This window comes from Hemitrygon akajei, chromosome 17, assembly GCF_048418815.1.
Source record: "Hemitrygon akajei chromosome 17, sHemAka1.3, whole genome shotgun sequence".
In the NCBI taxonomy this organism is placed as follows: Eukaryota; Metazoa; Chordata; class Chondrichthyes; order Myliobatiformes; family Dasyatidae; genus Hemitrygon; species Hemitrygon akajei.
In genome coordinates, this window is record NC_133140.1 from 57,156,618 (window position 1) to 57,173,023 (window position 16,406).

Sequence of the window (16,406 nt, forward strand, 5' to 3'; positions counted from 1 at the left end):
TTCGCAAACATCCACGAAAACAGAGGAGTGCCCCAAAGAGTGAACGTCAGATAAACGTAAGAACCCAAAGTCCCCCCTCCAGCTCCTCTCCCTCCTGCATGTAAGCAGCAGCAAGTGACAATCCCCCCCTCCCCCCGGCAAAAAAAAACAAGTTTCGGCACCATCACCCCTCCCTCCCGCGCGTAAGCGGCAGCAAGCAACGATCCCCCTCCACCCCCTCACTGGCAAAATAAACATCGGCACCCGCCACTGAGCACTCAAGCACGAGCAAAGCAACAGCAAAGACACAGACTCGCAGTTACCCCGAAGACTTCTCATTACACCCAGCATTCGACGTGCTGCAGATTCTCTCTCTCTCTCCCTAACAAGAGAGAAAAAGGTGTCTCCATTTTCCCAGCGAGCGGGGAGACATAACAAACAACTCACTGGTTTTAATGCTAAAAGTCCGTTACGTCACTTTTTTCGAGCTCTGTGCCGGAAGATTACAAAGATCTCGAGTCTTAGGGCCCACAGCAGATATCCAGACTCCCCCAACGACACACAGGTCTCCTGCCGTGTCACTAACCCTCAATCCGCCCGTCTCCGGAGCCCTGAGATCTTAAGCTTCTGAATTCGAGCCGGACCCTCAGGTTGAACATCGGCCGGTCCTGAATTCATCTAAGTTTTAATTGAAATGATGTAAAACTTTCAAATACTGTTCACCCAAATTAAATTTGTTTGAAAATTCAACTTAACAGTTTTGGAAAAAAAAATGCTATCCCTTAGTAAGGATAAGATCCATCAAATGGAGCTGTGTTTAAGAGCAGAGAAAGCTGGCACAATCCTTTATCCTGATGCAAGACATTCATTCATCAGAGTTCCTGAACCTATTCCCCCAACCAAAACTTGTTAAATTTTAAAAGAAAGTTCTTGTAGATATCATTATTTTAGTGTTTTCTTTACACTCTGGTACTCTACGTAGGACTGCCCACACAGTACCGATTCACGATTGTGGCTGTGCTCTCCAATTTCAGCACTCACCGACCGGTAGGTACCCCATGTTCCTCAAAGGCCTTCACTCATGTTCTGCCAGAAACCTGGTGTGAATTCCTGCCCTCTTTGTTACTGCATGTTGGTATATTGTGAGGTGTGAAGCCTGGAGCTGTTTTCAGACAGGCATGATGTGCCAGACAGGGAACACCTCTTCCATGTGTTCACAAACCTCCCACATCCCTCATCGCCACATGCTGCTTGTGTTGACACTTTGCCACTGTCTCCTTTGTATATAGCTCCCCCAAGCACTTTTGAGTTCAGGGCCAAAAAGAAATGTTCGGGTCAGGAGTGCTAAGCGGTGTTGTGAAACAGAGAGAAGCAGTCACTACCAGCCCATCAGCAATCTGTGCCATCCAGGATCCAGCCCTTAGCCCACATCTTGTAATGGGGCACCCATACTACTCACCCCTCTCAGAGGTAGCCTCTCCCCCTGAGTCACATTTACATAATCTCATACAAATTTCACAGCAAATGGAGCAACCTCTCAAGCACTTTTGAAAAGCTAGTTTGAGATCAGAGCTTAGAGCAATGCTGATCAGACAGTATCAGTGGAGAGTGATGCGGCCTGACTGAAAAATTAAAGATTAGCTTTGTTTATCACACGTACATCAAAACAGTGAAGTGCATCATTTGTGGCACTGACTAATACAGTCTAAGAATGTGCTGGAGGCAGCCCACGAGTGTTGCCTTGCTTCCGGTGCCAAAGTAACATGCCCGCAGCTTACACCTTATGCCTTTGGAACATGGGAGGAAACCAGAGCACCCGGAGGAAACCCACATAGTCATGGCGAGTATGTACAAATTCCTTACAGGCAGCAGCGGGAGCTGAACCCCAATCGCTGGTGCTGTAAAGCATTACACTAGCTCTGTTTCTTTCTACACAGCTGCCTGGCCTCCTAGGTATTTCTAGTATTCTCTGGTTTTCATTTCGAATTTCCAAAATCTGCAGTTCCTTGCTTTGAGATTAGTGTTTACGTTTGAAAAAGATGGTCGAAACATTGAGAAATTAATCATAGTGGGCACAAGTGGGGTGCTGTTCATATTAACAATACCCAAGGAGTTGAGATATTATGGTACAGATCTGATACTTGAACATTGAAGGAAACCTGTACATTTTACTTTGATATATTGAAATATTTATATCTGATACAGTCTTTATTTAAATTTGTTTTTTTTTATTCTGTTTATAATTATAACAAGAATATCAATGGATAGCTCACACTTGTAGCTTTCTCTTGGTAAAAATGAAGTGTTTACATCTGGAAATGCATCAATAATCAGGATATCATTTTCCTTAGGGAAGCCACATCCTCAGTTTAGACAAGAAATCCTTAGTTTCAAACAGGAAGTTGAATCATATCCAAGGGATTAATCCTGTATCATGTCTACCTACAGCAATTTTCTATTTAAGCTTTTCTAGAAGAATTGTTGGATAGCATTTGCGAGACCACTTAAAACAATTTATGATTAAAGGAAGGGTACGAATATGCATGGATGACATAAGCAGAAAGAATATAATGTAATAATAGCAGAACGTTTGATATGGACAAACATGGTGTTGCAGAAGGCTCAAATTGTTGTCATAATGTTGATGGTTAGAGAGCAGGGAAACATACCCTTTGACTTACTAAGTCCATGCAACCATCAACTATCCATTACATCAGGGATTCCCATTATCTTTTACACTGTGGACCCTTACCATTAACCATGGATCCCAGGTTGGGAACCCTTGCATTACACTAATGCCATTTATTTTCCCCACAATGACTGGAAAATTTGGAAACATTGAATTGGATATAATTTGCCCAGAATTTCTATTCGACTCAAATGTGCATGTTAGGGGAGCTTAGCAAGGGGCAGCAAAAAACCGTTTTGCAATAGGGCTCAAGATGGGAAGCGAGGGGTTGTAGAGATGCTAAAGAAAGCAGGAGTCTGGCAGTGTAGTAAACCTAATTGTTGCTTCTGGACCTCATGGTCAAGTTGCCCACCATACTCACACCTACAATTGCCCTCTCAAAATTCTGAGATGTGAAGCAAGACAATATGACAACGAAAGTTAATTCATTTTACCATAGGGAGAGAATGGGATGAGGGGAATGGAGAGAATCTATGTACAATTGCATTGTGCTGAGATAACACAGAAAAGAATTTAAATTGGAATATATTCCTGCCGTTTGGCTGTATCGATTCAGAATGAACTGAATTAAATAGGCAGGCTGTGGCTAATCATTGCCAATTTTCAATATTATCAAAGCACTAAGTAAAAATGCAGAGATGGGAACAGCGTCATTCCATATTCACTTTGCTTTAAAGTGATTCCTTTCAATGATTTGGTTTTCAGACTGATCGATGTTCTTTTATTGCCCAGGTGAAAGGCCGTTTGTATGTCTAATCTGTTTGTCTGCATTTACAACAAAGGCAAACTGTGAACGACACTTGAAAGTGCACACGGACACCCTGAATGGTAATTTATCTTTCAACCTCAGAGTCTACAAGAAGTTTTAGGATAAAATTCGCCACATGTAATGTAGGGCTTTCTCATGAGTTCTTGCAATGTAACTAAATATATAGCCCTGTAACAAACAGCATGTTAGGAGATGTTAGAATATAAATATATATATTTATATAGTCATATAGCTCAGAAATAAGCCTTTCTAGCTACTGTATTCAAGTCAACCATCCACTACTCATCATTTCTTCTCACATGTACCAACACTTGATCCATAGCTTTCTAAGCTTTGGTGTTTAAACTGCTCATTCATTTAAAACTTTAAGTAAATATTCTACATGTTTAAAACTGCTAAATAACATAGGATAGAATGTGGTATAACTTTTAATATTTTGCATAAGTGCACTTTGCCAACTATCCAAAGACACAAAGGAATGACATATTCCATAGGGTGTAGCTTTTCACGATGGGATTTCAATATGATGATTCAGTTCGTATCCATTGGTCTCTGACCGAGCTCCCATTTTTATGTGTTGGGCAGGCATGAGATCAAAAGATGGTTGCCCTAACTGAGAGGCAAGTGATTTTATTTACTGGTTGGTCTTCTAGAGAACCTCAAGCCACATGTACAGCTCAGATAATTTCAAAGTGCTATCATTCTATTTACATTAGAACTCTTGTCCTTTTTTTCTGAAAGCTTTCATTATTCCAGTGGTAATTAGTATAGATTAAGATACATCTATATTTGGGACATAAATGCTTTAGGGAAAAAACTAACATTAATCCCAATTTTTTTGTTGAAATCCATATAAAATCTTGAAATTTTTCTTCTATTTTCTTCAATTTTTGCATTTTTTATTGAAGGATCACAGAATCGAGAAAATAATGAATACCATTTAATTGCTGCCCTAGACTATCTATTACTTGGGATGCATAGGGTTGCAAGGATGTAAATCAGTAACAGTGGGCATATAACCAGATTATCCAAGCAAAAAAAAACTCAACTTACAGCTATTTTAGTTGCTACTCTTAACTCTGATTTAGACCGGTCCAAAGTAAATGTGACCTAAATTGGTCATTCATGCAAGTACTACAGTAGTTTGTCTCATGTCTCCATCTACTTTAGTAACCTAGAATGTGTTTTAAGTAACACGCACAAAATGCTGGTGGAACTCAGCAGGTCAGGCGTCATCTGTGGAAATGAACAAGCTGTTGACATTTCAGGACAAGACCCTTCTTCAGGATTGGAAAGAAAGGACAAAGATGCCAGAATAAAAAGTTGGGGGAGGCGAAGAAGGATAGCTAAAAGGTGAAGCCAGGTGCGTCGGAAAGGTAAAGGACTGGAGCTGAAGGAATTTGATAGGAGAGGAGAGTGGACCATTGGAAAAAGGGAAGAAGGAGAGAGACCTGGTGGAGGTGATAGGCAGTTGATTAAGAGCTAAGAGGCCAGAATGGGGAACAGAGAAAGAGGGGAGGGGAAAGAAATGTTTTTTTACAGGAAGGAGAAACCGATATTCATGCCATCAGGTTGGAGGTTACCCCGATGGAATATAAGGTGTTGCTTCTCCACCCTGAGAGTGGCATCATCATGGCACAAGAGGAGGCCATGGACTGACATGTTGGGACAGGAACGGGAATCGGAATTAAATTGTTGGGCCACGGGGGAGTTCTGCTTTTGGTGGGTGGAGTGGAAGTGCTCAAGAAAGCGGTCCCCCAATTTACAACGGGTCTCGCCAATATAGAGGGGGCTGCATCGGGAGCACCAGATACGATAGACAACCCCAGCAGATTCGCAGGTGAAGTGTTGCCTCGCCTGGAAAGACTGTGTGGGGCCCTGAATGGAGGTGAGGGTGGATGTGAATGGGCACATACAGCACTTTAGCCACTTGCAGGGAGAAGTGCCTGGAGGAAAATTAGTGGGGAGGGGTGAGTGGATAAAGGAATTACAGTGGGAGCAGTTCTTGCGGAAAGTGGGGAGGGGGATGAGGTAAAGATGTGTTTAGTTTTAAGACATGTTTGTAGAAACAGATTATTCAGGTTTGTAGTCACCCGAATTTAAATTTGAACTGGAGTTTTGCTTTAACAGTTAACAAATGATCAAATGCTTATAGAGTTATGATGATGTAATCTCCTAGTTCAATCCATTATTCCCTCATAATCTTCTATTTTCCACAATTGTGAAACATTGGTTTCAGTGAATGAGTTATTGATGACTATTCTACTCAGCATGCTTTACTCACCAAAAGTGACTAATCCCCATTCCTCATCTGTGCAGTAAGGTGATAATTCACCACATTTAAATTTTATTATTTTTAAACCCTGTTTATATAGCGCCTATTCATTTTTTTGTGCTATTTCAATCTCTATTTCAGCAAATATGCAGCAATTGTAGGCATAATGGGGTTACTTTAGTAAACATATTAGCAAATGGTAAGACAAGTAAAATTAGTCATGTGATGAATGATGAGTCTGTTTTTATTTTGTTTTGGGGATATTGATCGAAAGATTAAAACCATAAGATTTAAGAGCAGAATTTGGCCCATTGAGTCTGCTCTGCCATTTCATCAAGGCTGATCAATTTTTTCTTAGTCCCACTCACCTGCCTTTTCCCTGTATCGCTTCATGCCCCGACTAATCAAGAATCTATCAAACTCTGCCTTAAATACACCCAATGACTTGGCCTCCACAGCTGCCCATGGCAACCAATCCCACAAATTCACCACTCTCTGACTAATGAAATTCCTCCTCATCTTCAAAGATTCAAAGGTTTATTTTATCAAAGTATGTATGCAGAATACAACTCTGAGATTGGTCTCCCCCAGACAGCCATAAAATACAAAAACCATAGGAGTCGTTGGAAGAAAGACATCACTCCTGCCCCAGTCGAGAAAGAAAAAGAAACAAAAACTTGCAAACCCCAACCTCTCCCTCGCACAAAAATTAACAGATCACCCACATGGAGAAAAAAGAACATCAAACCCCGAACTTACAGCCCACCAATCGGCAACAAGAACTGAAAAAGACCAAAATGAACAACAGTTGGTTTGAACTAAAGTCCAATCCATAAATCTCAGAATTTCAATAACATCTCCGAGAGCATCAGGACCCAGGGAGGCTACCTGAACCAGAGGCCTCTCCAAGTGCAGCGACACAAACCAGCTTCTTCTGCAAGGGCAGTGACTCAAACCAGCAGCCCCTCAGAGGGCAGTGACTCAAACCAGCAGCCCTTCCAAAGGCATCTCCATTCTAAAAGGACACCGCTCTATTATGAGGCTGTGTTCTCTGGTTCTAGACTCCCCTACCATAGGAACCGTCTTCTCTATATCCACCCTTTCTAGGCCTTTCAACGTTCGATAGGTTTCAAAGAGTTCACCCTTCATTCTTCTGAATTCCAGTGAGTAGAGGCTGAGAACCATTAAATGCTCCTCATACATCAAAACCTTTCAATCCCAGAATCATTTTCACAAACCTCCTTTGAACTCTCTCCAACATCAACAAAACTTAGCTTTGCTTATTGTAGCCTCTCTGAATTTTTTAAGTCAGCTTTAGAGATCGTATAATATGAGTCTACTTTAAACAATGTTGCATGCCTCTGGTACTACAATGTGATGTGTGTTTGCATTTGTGCTTAAGTTTCAAACACACAGTGTTCTAACTTGGAGACAATATTGCTTGTTGTTCAATTGTTAAGTCATGTCGGACTCTTAGTGACCTCATGGACTCCTACACACCAAGCCTTCTTGTTGGAAACTGCTTCTCTAAGATCCCCCAAGGTTACATGAATTGCCTGAGTAATATTATCTATCCATCGTAGCGTCTGTTGTCCACTCCTTCTGTTACCTTCTGTTTTACCTAACATGAGAATTTTCTCTAAGGAATCCTGTCTTCTCATGATGTGGCCAAAATATTTGAGATTTTGTCTCATAATCGAGCCTCCTAGTGAGCAGTCTGGCTATATTTCTTCAACTGTTGACTTGTTGGATCTTCTTGCTGTCCAATGAGAGCTCTTAACCCTTTCCTCCAGCATCCAAGTTCAAAGGCATTGATTCTTTTGTATTCAGCCTTACCAACAGTCCAGCTCTCACAGCCATATACCACACCTGGAAGTGCCATAGCCTTGACTATACGGATCTTCGTAGACAGTGTTATGTGTCTGCTCTTCAGTATTTTATTTAAATTTGCCATTGCTGCCCTCCCAAGAAGTAAGCGCCGTTTAATTTCGTGGCTGCAGTTACCATCTATAGAAATCTTTGAACCAAGGAAGACAAAATCCATCACTGCCTCCACTTCCTTTCCATTAATTACCATGGAGTTAATGGAACTGGTTGACATAATCTTGGTTTTCTTAATATTGAGCAACAAGCCAGCTTTTATGCTTTCTTCTTTCACTGTGATTAGAAGCTTCCTCAGATCCTCCTCACTTTTAGCCATTAGAATAGTATCCTCTGCATATCTGAAGTTGTTACTGTTTCATCCAGCAATTTTAATTCCATTTGAGTCCTCTAGACCAGCATTCCTCATGATGTGTTCAGCATATAGATTAAATAAGTAGGGTGATGGTACGCAGCCTTGTTGTACTCCTTTCCCAACCCTGAACCAGTTTGTTGTTCCGTGTTTGGTTCTAACTGTTGCTTCTTGATCTTCATTCACGTTTCTCACAAGGCAGATCGGATGTCCAGGCATTCCCATTTCTTTAAGGATTTGCCATAGTTTATTATGGTCCACACTCTCAAAGGCTATAGAGTAGTCAATAAAACATAGATAAGTACTCTTCTGATATTCCCTCAATTTCTCCGTTATCCAGCATATGGTGTCTGGTGCCTCTGCCTCTTCTAAAACCAGCTTGTACATCTCGCAGTTCTCCTTCCATATATTGCTGGAGACTTGCTTGCATGACCTTTAACATTACCTTGCTAGTACATGCAATCAATGAAACTGTTCAGTAATTTGAACATTCCTTTACATTTCCCTCCTTGGGAACTGGGATATAAACTCATCTTTTTCAGTCTAAAGGCAAGATTTGACAGGACAATATTGCTGCCTTAGAGTTAAGTTGATGTTTTTGAAATAATACTTTATAATCTTGGACACGGTACTAAAATACCTGTACAGAGTTCATTTGTGATACAATTGATGATAAAAATATTTATATATGTATGTATATGTGTGTATATATGTATGCAAATATATATACATACACATAATATTTGTAATATGCATGTGTGTAAATATAGATAATTTTAGCCTACCTTAAAAAATGTTCATTTACAAAATTGCTCAATGGATCCCTTCAGTAACCTAGCTGCATAAATGAAGTGCATAACTTCAATTAACAGTGTTTACTAATCTCTTCTCATAATTCTATTGAGCCTCTCAGACTGACTGTGGTCCTCTTGTTTTCTCCATTCCAATTTTTGACTTTTGAGAAAAAGTTATTACTTATGTTTTCAATGGCAGATCTGTAAGTAAAAATCCTATTCTTAGATTTAAAATAGCCGATTGAGGCCAGGAGACTAAGCAGATTTTTTTTTCAAGTAGAGTTTTCATTCATTTACATGATTCAGTCATTTGTGAGAGGTTAATATTTATTGTCACTCTTTAATTATGCACTGAATTGAGTAGCTTGCTAGACTAATTCAGAAATTGTCAACGCTGTTAGGCGGATTTAATACATCCGAGAAGAAACAGGATCTTACACCCGAACAGTTAGGGAAAAAAATCAATGTAATCAGGCAAAATCAAAACACAGTAAGATTAGGAGAACTAACAGAGTACTGTTTATTACTCAGGGAACTGAATGCACAGAATAATAGAGTGACTACAGCATGGTGAAGGTCCGTTAGCCCGATCTGTCTCATGGCTCTCTACCAAAGCAACTCACTCAATGTCCCTTTCACTGTTTCTATAAACTGTCTTGTTGACATTCAGTACTCGTGCTGCTTAATACCTGATCTGACTTAATCAATTCCATAAACTCTTCTGTTTTACGTTTCATTCCTCCTATCAGTTCTGCTTTCAAAACTGACAACCCTCCTCCCTTCTCCCAGTTTTGAGCAAGGGTCCCTAACCCAAAACGTTAAGTGATTTCTCTTTCCACAGATGTTACCCTTCACCGGCTGAACTCTTCCAACATTTCTGTTTTTGTTTCCATTCAGAAGTATTGTAAAGAAAAGAAAATAACTGTTTTAAGAAAGTTAATAGCATGGTGAATTGGGAAGTATTCATGGAAGTAGTGAATGTGGAGTGGTTGTGTACTCGGAATTTTCAAATATGAACTCATCAAATAGCAAATAACTTTCAAGTGTGCATCTGTGATTAGTTGAAGACAAGCAACACAGTGGTGCAATAAAAGAAATGGTTAATTAGCAGGATATGTTATGTGACATCCCCAAAAGTCAGGTAATTTACTTTATGCACAGATAATTTATCTACAGTTTATCTGTATGGGAGAGAAAGTTGAAGGAGCTCAATGATCCAGACATGTTTCTATGTAATTGTTAATGCTAACACATCAGTGAACTTAATTTTTAAAAAGGTATCAGTTCTAAAATACTGTGCATAGGGCAAAATAGCATATGTTGTATATAAAGTTGATAGAGAGGGTATAGATTTCCAATATTTCTAAAGCTGTTGTGGTTTGCTATAGGTGTTTGTCATGGCTGTGGATTTGTCTCTACCACAAGAGACATCCTGTATAGTCATCTAGTTACCAATCATATGGTATGCCAGCCCGGTTCAAAGAGTGAAGCACAATCTCCAGCACCAGGAGTACCAGCACTACCTTTAACAGGTAAGTAAGAATGGTCTGAAATTTGGTTCTCTTAGTGTTGGTGGAAAATTGGAAAAGTTTGCATTACTAATGATCTATTTGATATAATAATATAAAATACACTTTCAAAAGAATCATGTTTTCATATTCTAAGGAAAACCATTTGTAAATACTAAGATTGGTTTTAAAAGACCATCACATTTGCATGTAGTGCCAGCTGTGTAGAATTGATGGTTTTGAGATATTCTGTATAATAACCAAACTGAAATAATGCTGTATTTTTTTTTATTTGTAATAACTTTTTCAATTTCTTCATTGCAGTTGGGAAAGTTGCAAGTCCTTTCCCGAATTTGAAATGTAGCCAGTGTGAGTACGTTGGGGATTCCGAATCAAGCTTACAGCAGCACAGCTCAATTCATGCGTCTCAGGATACATTTCAATGTCATCAAAGTCAAGAAAAGCTAAAAGATTCAGCTGACCTAGTCAAACACATGGAGATTCACCAAGGCAATGAGCTACAGCACAATATGGAGGAAACTAGGGGCAAGGAAGATGGAGGTTCTCCTGTGAATAAAGACATTCCTGAGGAACTCAATGTAATGGTGAAAATCAAAGAAGAACCTCTCAATTTGAAAGCTGATGTGGAAGTTGATAGAACTATGGAAGGCCAGGAAGATCCCACCCCTGACCATTCCAACAGCATTTTGTCCCCAAGGAGCACCCTGTTAGTAAAAGTGAAGTCAGAACATTCAAGTCCAACACCAGCCTCCAGCCCAGTCCATTCTGGGACTGGCTCAGTTATGTCTGAAGGGACTGTTCTGCTTCCATACATGTTCAGTCATGATACTTCCTCATTTCCACAAGCTTCAGAAATTTTAGCTAAAATGTCTGAGCTGGTGCATAGCAGACTGAAACAAGGGGTTAACAACTATCCAGTCCTTTATGCAGGAGCGCCCATTCAAAAAGGAGCCACATGCTATGAATGTGACATTACATTCAATAATATTAACAACTACTTGGCACACAAACGATTGTATTGTTCTAGTAGGCATCAACAGGTAGATAACCCAGCTGTTGATGAAACTGGGAAGGATTCCGCATCAATAAACAAAACTGAACAAACATCTCATTGCCCAACTTTAGTAATGGAAAATCAGCATGCTGCTTCCTCCTCACAGACAGACTCTGAAAAAGACGTACGGATTCCACCTGTGGAGAATAAAGTACCGGAAATCAAATCTGAGGACATTGCAATGAAGGATACTTCCTCTGAAGGAGAAAGCGTGAGTAGAATTAGTGAAGGTAGTCGAAGTCCTAGCAACTCTGTTGAAGACTTTGACCTGGACCCTTCAAAAACTGTTTGTGAAGCTTGTAATATAAGGTTTACACGTCATGAAACCTATGTTGTGCACAAACGTTTGTATTGCGCTTCGAGACATGACCCTCCGTTGCGGAGGCCAAATGGTGGGAAAGTGGCAGTCCTTCAGCAAACTGTACGTACGCGCAGACGTAGAAAGCTGTATGAGATTCATGGCTCAGGCCACCACCCACTTCCACCTCCCTCTCCAAGTGAAGTGCCTATTCATAGTCCTTCTGCTGGCACCCTTCAAAATGCTGGGGCTTCTAACAACGTAGAAGCTTTGAAAGTAAAACAGGAAACACTCTCAATTTCTTCAAGGTCAAATGAATCCCTTTCCCTGTCAACAAGTTATATGTTAACTACTCAGTCCAGTGCAACTTCATCACCAGGTTCAAGTTCTGATGTTGATGGACCAATTGATCTTAGCAAAAAGCCTCGTATTAAGGAAGAACCAGTAATTCCCGCTACCCCTTTGCTTCCAGCTTTGCGTTTTTCAACAGACTACCATGAATGTACCTCCTGTAAAATTAGTTTTAACAGTGTGGAAAATTATCTTACTCACAAGAAGTATTACTGTTCTGCTACTGCCCTTCAGCATAATAAGGTGGATCTTCTCGGCAGGGTGAAAATGCAGAGTCCTGCGTCAGTGAAAGCTAAGAAGAATAGGATGGAAATTGCAGATCCTCATGTACAAGCAGAGGAATTGAAGAAGAAAGAAACAAGCACTAAATGTATTCCAGAAAGTCCAAACTTAGTTAATGCCTCCATTACTCCAAGTAACTCACCAGGAATGTACCACTGCAGTCCAGATACTCTGCAAGCTGGGCCTCAGTTATCGTCTCACTTTAAGACCTTCTCAACACCTAAACGTACTCATTCAGTCATCTGTCCTTATTGCCCACTCAATGGGCCAATTGAAGGAGACCTTACTGAGCATTTTAAAAATGCACATGATTTGCTGTTGACCAAGCAACTTTCACCTGGGTATGCAGTAGAAGGTGCAATGGAGGACATAGTATCACAAAGTAAACTCATGACAAATAGTATTTCTGAAAGCAGTCCTCAAAACTCAAGAGTTCCTGCTCTATCTCCAAAGTTGAGTGCTCAAATACAGAAGAATATTCCAAATGCCAAAGATCAAAGAGAGTCTGTCTCATCCCAATCTTCAGTTGAATCTCCTCTGCAGAATATCTCACCTAAACCTTCAATAATGCCATCCCCTAATGTTGCTCTTAAAATCTCACCAGTGCCTGATAGCCCCAGGGATCTAGGCTTCAAATCCCTCAGTCCACACAATAATGTTGACAAATCTGTTCAAACAGCTATGACACTCCCAAGCCCTGTGCAGAATGGAAACAGCAGATACTGTCGCTTGTGTAACATCAAGTTCAGTAGTCTTTCAACTTTTATAGCTCACAAGAAGTATTACTGTTCTTCTCATACTGCAGAACATGTTAAATGAGTTTTTACAGCTACGGACTATATCCTAAATGTTTGCTGTGGTGTTTTGACACAAATTATCTCACACCTTAATACCTTCGTGCAGTTTAGAAACAATCATGAAAACACATTGGTTTCTCACGTTCAAAGGTTAACCAAATTCCAATTTTAATAATGGTGGAATTGACCCAGGGTGGAAAGATTTTTTTGCTTCAAAACTGTCTTTAAATTGGATTAATTTGAAACTTCATGCTTAGATGATAAATATCATTCACCAAAACAAAATAGTTTTTCCATTTATGTGCTTGGTTTAACATGTCTCTCATGTTAAAAAGTGTGTTTATTAGTTGCATAACTTAATTTTATTAGTGAAGTTTTGGAAACCAATTTTGCTATATCAGCTCTCTTTTTCAAAATGCCCATTTGCGGCCTTTGGGCAAGTTAATAAAATCAAACAAATATCAGAAATTCAACACTTCTGACAACCTGACATCCACTTTTTGTCTTCCATTTAGGAGAATAGCCTGCAGATCTTGAAACTAGGAAGAAAATCCTAAGATTAGTTAAAGTTGAGATATCCCACTAATTTTTTCATTGAAAGTATTTATGTTAAATCCTCAGTACATGTGGTTAAACCTCTTTCTACTAAAGGATTTATTAACAGAGTGCCTCTGTTTCCTATTTTTATTTCAGCCTTGAGGAAGTCCTAATAATCATTAAAAACAGCTAACTGGCCATAAATTTCAAACTACTTCAGGTATCAAATGTAGTTTAATTTTCAGATAGGCATGGTTGTCACAGAATGAGCAGAACTTACAAATTCAGTATTTATATGTCAAATTATTGGCAGTGATGCCAAAGAAGTATGCTCACATTTTCATGCAATACTTATCACATGAAACTGATGGCTGAATACTACTGAGATATTAAAAAGTAATTGGGGGTAGGATAATTTAAAGCTAGTTCGTGTAGACTTAATAATCTTGTTAATTATTTAGTGCATGCTAATCCTTTTGACTTCTGTTTCAGTGCATTTAGTTCAAACATAGAAATGTCTTTAATTTTTATTTATTAGTGTTGTATTTATTATGAGGGTTTATGTGCAAAGCCAGCACTAATTTAAAAAAAAGTGCTGACAGAAATGCATCTTCTTTTAATTTTGAGATTATTTTACCAAAAACAGGGCTCTGATCAATCAGTAATTTGAATTGTTTGATTGTGCAAGATTTCAAAGTTCAATGTATCCCCCTGCGGTTAATTCCCTTTCCCCTTTTTGCATTTTATTTGTAGATGTAGCTTATTGCTATAATGCACATTAAATGTGCTTAATGGATCAAATGGTATCTTGGTGTTTAAATGTAAATGATTCCTAATCTTTATCAATGTGGTGTTCTTCAGGAATAACATTCACCATTATTATATTTAATAATACTCATCTAAAAGGTGTAATGTTAGAAGTGAGGAGCAAGTCACAATGTTCAAGGGCATTCATGTTAGTTAAAATGATTTAATGTTTCTAAATTTGGGAGGGAGAAAAGCAACATGGAAGAAGGGAGAGAATGCTATCCATCTGCCTCTGCCATTTCTATTTGAATAAGTTTCATAAAAGATGGAGCACGCAATTAAACTATCCAACCTAAACAGATTGCCAGCAATAGCTTTTAATCTTAGTTTCTCTGTTTAATTGCTTCCCTTTTTCTTCACCCAATTTCTGCCCATGAACGTTGTGGCTTGTTTGGACCTTAAGAAACACACTTATTCCTGTTCTGAATGAAAGTAATAGGCAGCACTGGTACTTGAACCAAACGGTGCAAGTATTTGATCCACTCACTGGCAGATAGACGTTCTCTCTTGAGGGTCAAAACATGTTACTGACCAAATATTACATCTGTAGACTGTTACCTGCAATGCCTTGCTAGTCTTTTTGAAGGTTTATTGTGGTATATTTTTAAATATAATTTTGACTTTATTCATCAAGAACATTGTTACATCACTAAATTTAATAAAACTCAATGGGCGACTATAGAGTTTGTAGACTACAAATATTTTATTAAAAATAAAAGCAATGACATTTAAATGAAGTTGAATCAAACAAAAGGTATATAGTCTCTGAAACTCTTGTTGTTTGCATGATTGTTCCTATGTAATTGGAAAAGCTAGGCTTTGGTTGCATGTGTGTCTTTCTACAACTTTATGAAATACAAGATTTTTTACTTTTCCAGAAGGTGCTGTTAATTTATTTATATTGTAGAGCAGTGTTTACTATGATCTGTGGAATAAATCTTGGCATAAGCCTCTCTCTACAAAGCAGTGCTAATGGATGTTCAGTTTAATAAATCCATTTTTACACTTTTTGCACTGTATTGTATAAATTCTGCTGAATGATGTAGTTTAGAAGCTATTTACAGAATATTTATGTTTCAATTCACCAATTTTATACCTCTCTGAATTTGCCTACTATAGTGACCAATAACTTTCAACTTTGAGTTGAAAGTGGCCTTCGATGATTTAACCATGTCTGAAAATGATCGTGCTATTAAAGTGAATGTCATTCTTAATTTCCAATTGGGAATTGACCCACTACACACTAGTTTGAGCTATGCATGCTAATAAATTGTCCCATGGGACATCTTGAAGCACTACTCTGCCTCCCTTGTCTGTGTGTGTCCTTTGGTTTCTTGTGTTTCTCTCTGAGGCAGTGTAGTTCTCAGAGCAAAAACCTAATTACTTAGAAACAGATCATTGCAACTACATCACATCAATAAATCTGGACATTTTCATGTATGCAGCGTCTGTAGTAAGCCCTGTCTGGTGATGGATCACATGGATAACTTTGTTTGTGCCACCATACTTTGAAAAAGAGTGAAGTGACAACATAATAATGCTTTGAAATGATTCATATTGATTACATCTACTGGAAACTATGCACAGAATTGGTTTCATATGTAGTTATTAAACAACATTATGTAGACAAGGAATAGCACAAGTATTTTTCTGTGGAGAATAGTGGGCTTAAATTTTGGTTTAAAACAAAGTTCTGAATGGAACAGTTTTGCTATTGGATCCATGTTTCAAAAATGATTTTCAGAAGGCATGACATTAAATTACATGTTTAAAATGTCAACATGTGGTGAGCGTTTAAAATTTACAATTATGGCAAAAGTGGAGAACACATTAAAATTTCTCAGTGACATAATGGGTTTGCACTGACCTGCAGTTTAAATGTAGAGTTCCACTTTTCAAAAGATGAGTCTTAATTAAAATTAGTCTATAGCTTAATACTCAGTGGCTGCCTGTAAGGAGATGCATCTCAAGGTTGTAAAATGTATACGTGCTTTGATAATAAATGAACTTTG

At 38.8% G+C, this 16,406-nt stretch overlaps 1 protein-coding gene across 4 annotated transcripts in view; it reads left to right on the forward strand.

Moving 5' to 3' along the window:
* Positions 1-15,690, forward strand: part of zfpm1 (zinc finger protein, FOG family member 1) — a 205,190-nt gene extending 189,500 nt beyond the window's left edge. For 3 of the 4 annotated variants that reach the window (XM_073070199.1, XM_073070198.1, XM_073070201.1), the window contains 3 exons: positions 3,401-3,496; positions 10,128-10,271; positions 10,572-15,690. In XM_073070199.1, coding sequence (XP_072926300.1) covers positions 3,401-3,496; positions 10,128-10,271; positions 10,572-13,072 — 2,741 coding nt within the window. In that variant the 3' untranslated portion in view covers positions 13,073-15,690. The remainder of the gene's footprint in view (positions 1-3,400; positions 3,497-10,127; positions 10,272-10,571) is intronic. The other variant, XM_073070200.1, reaches the window with a different exon arrangement.
* Positions 15,691-16,406: the final 716 nt, after the last annotated feature.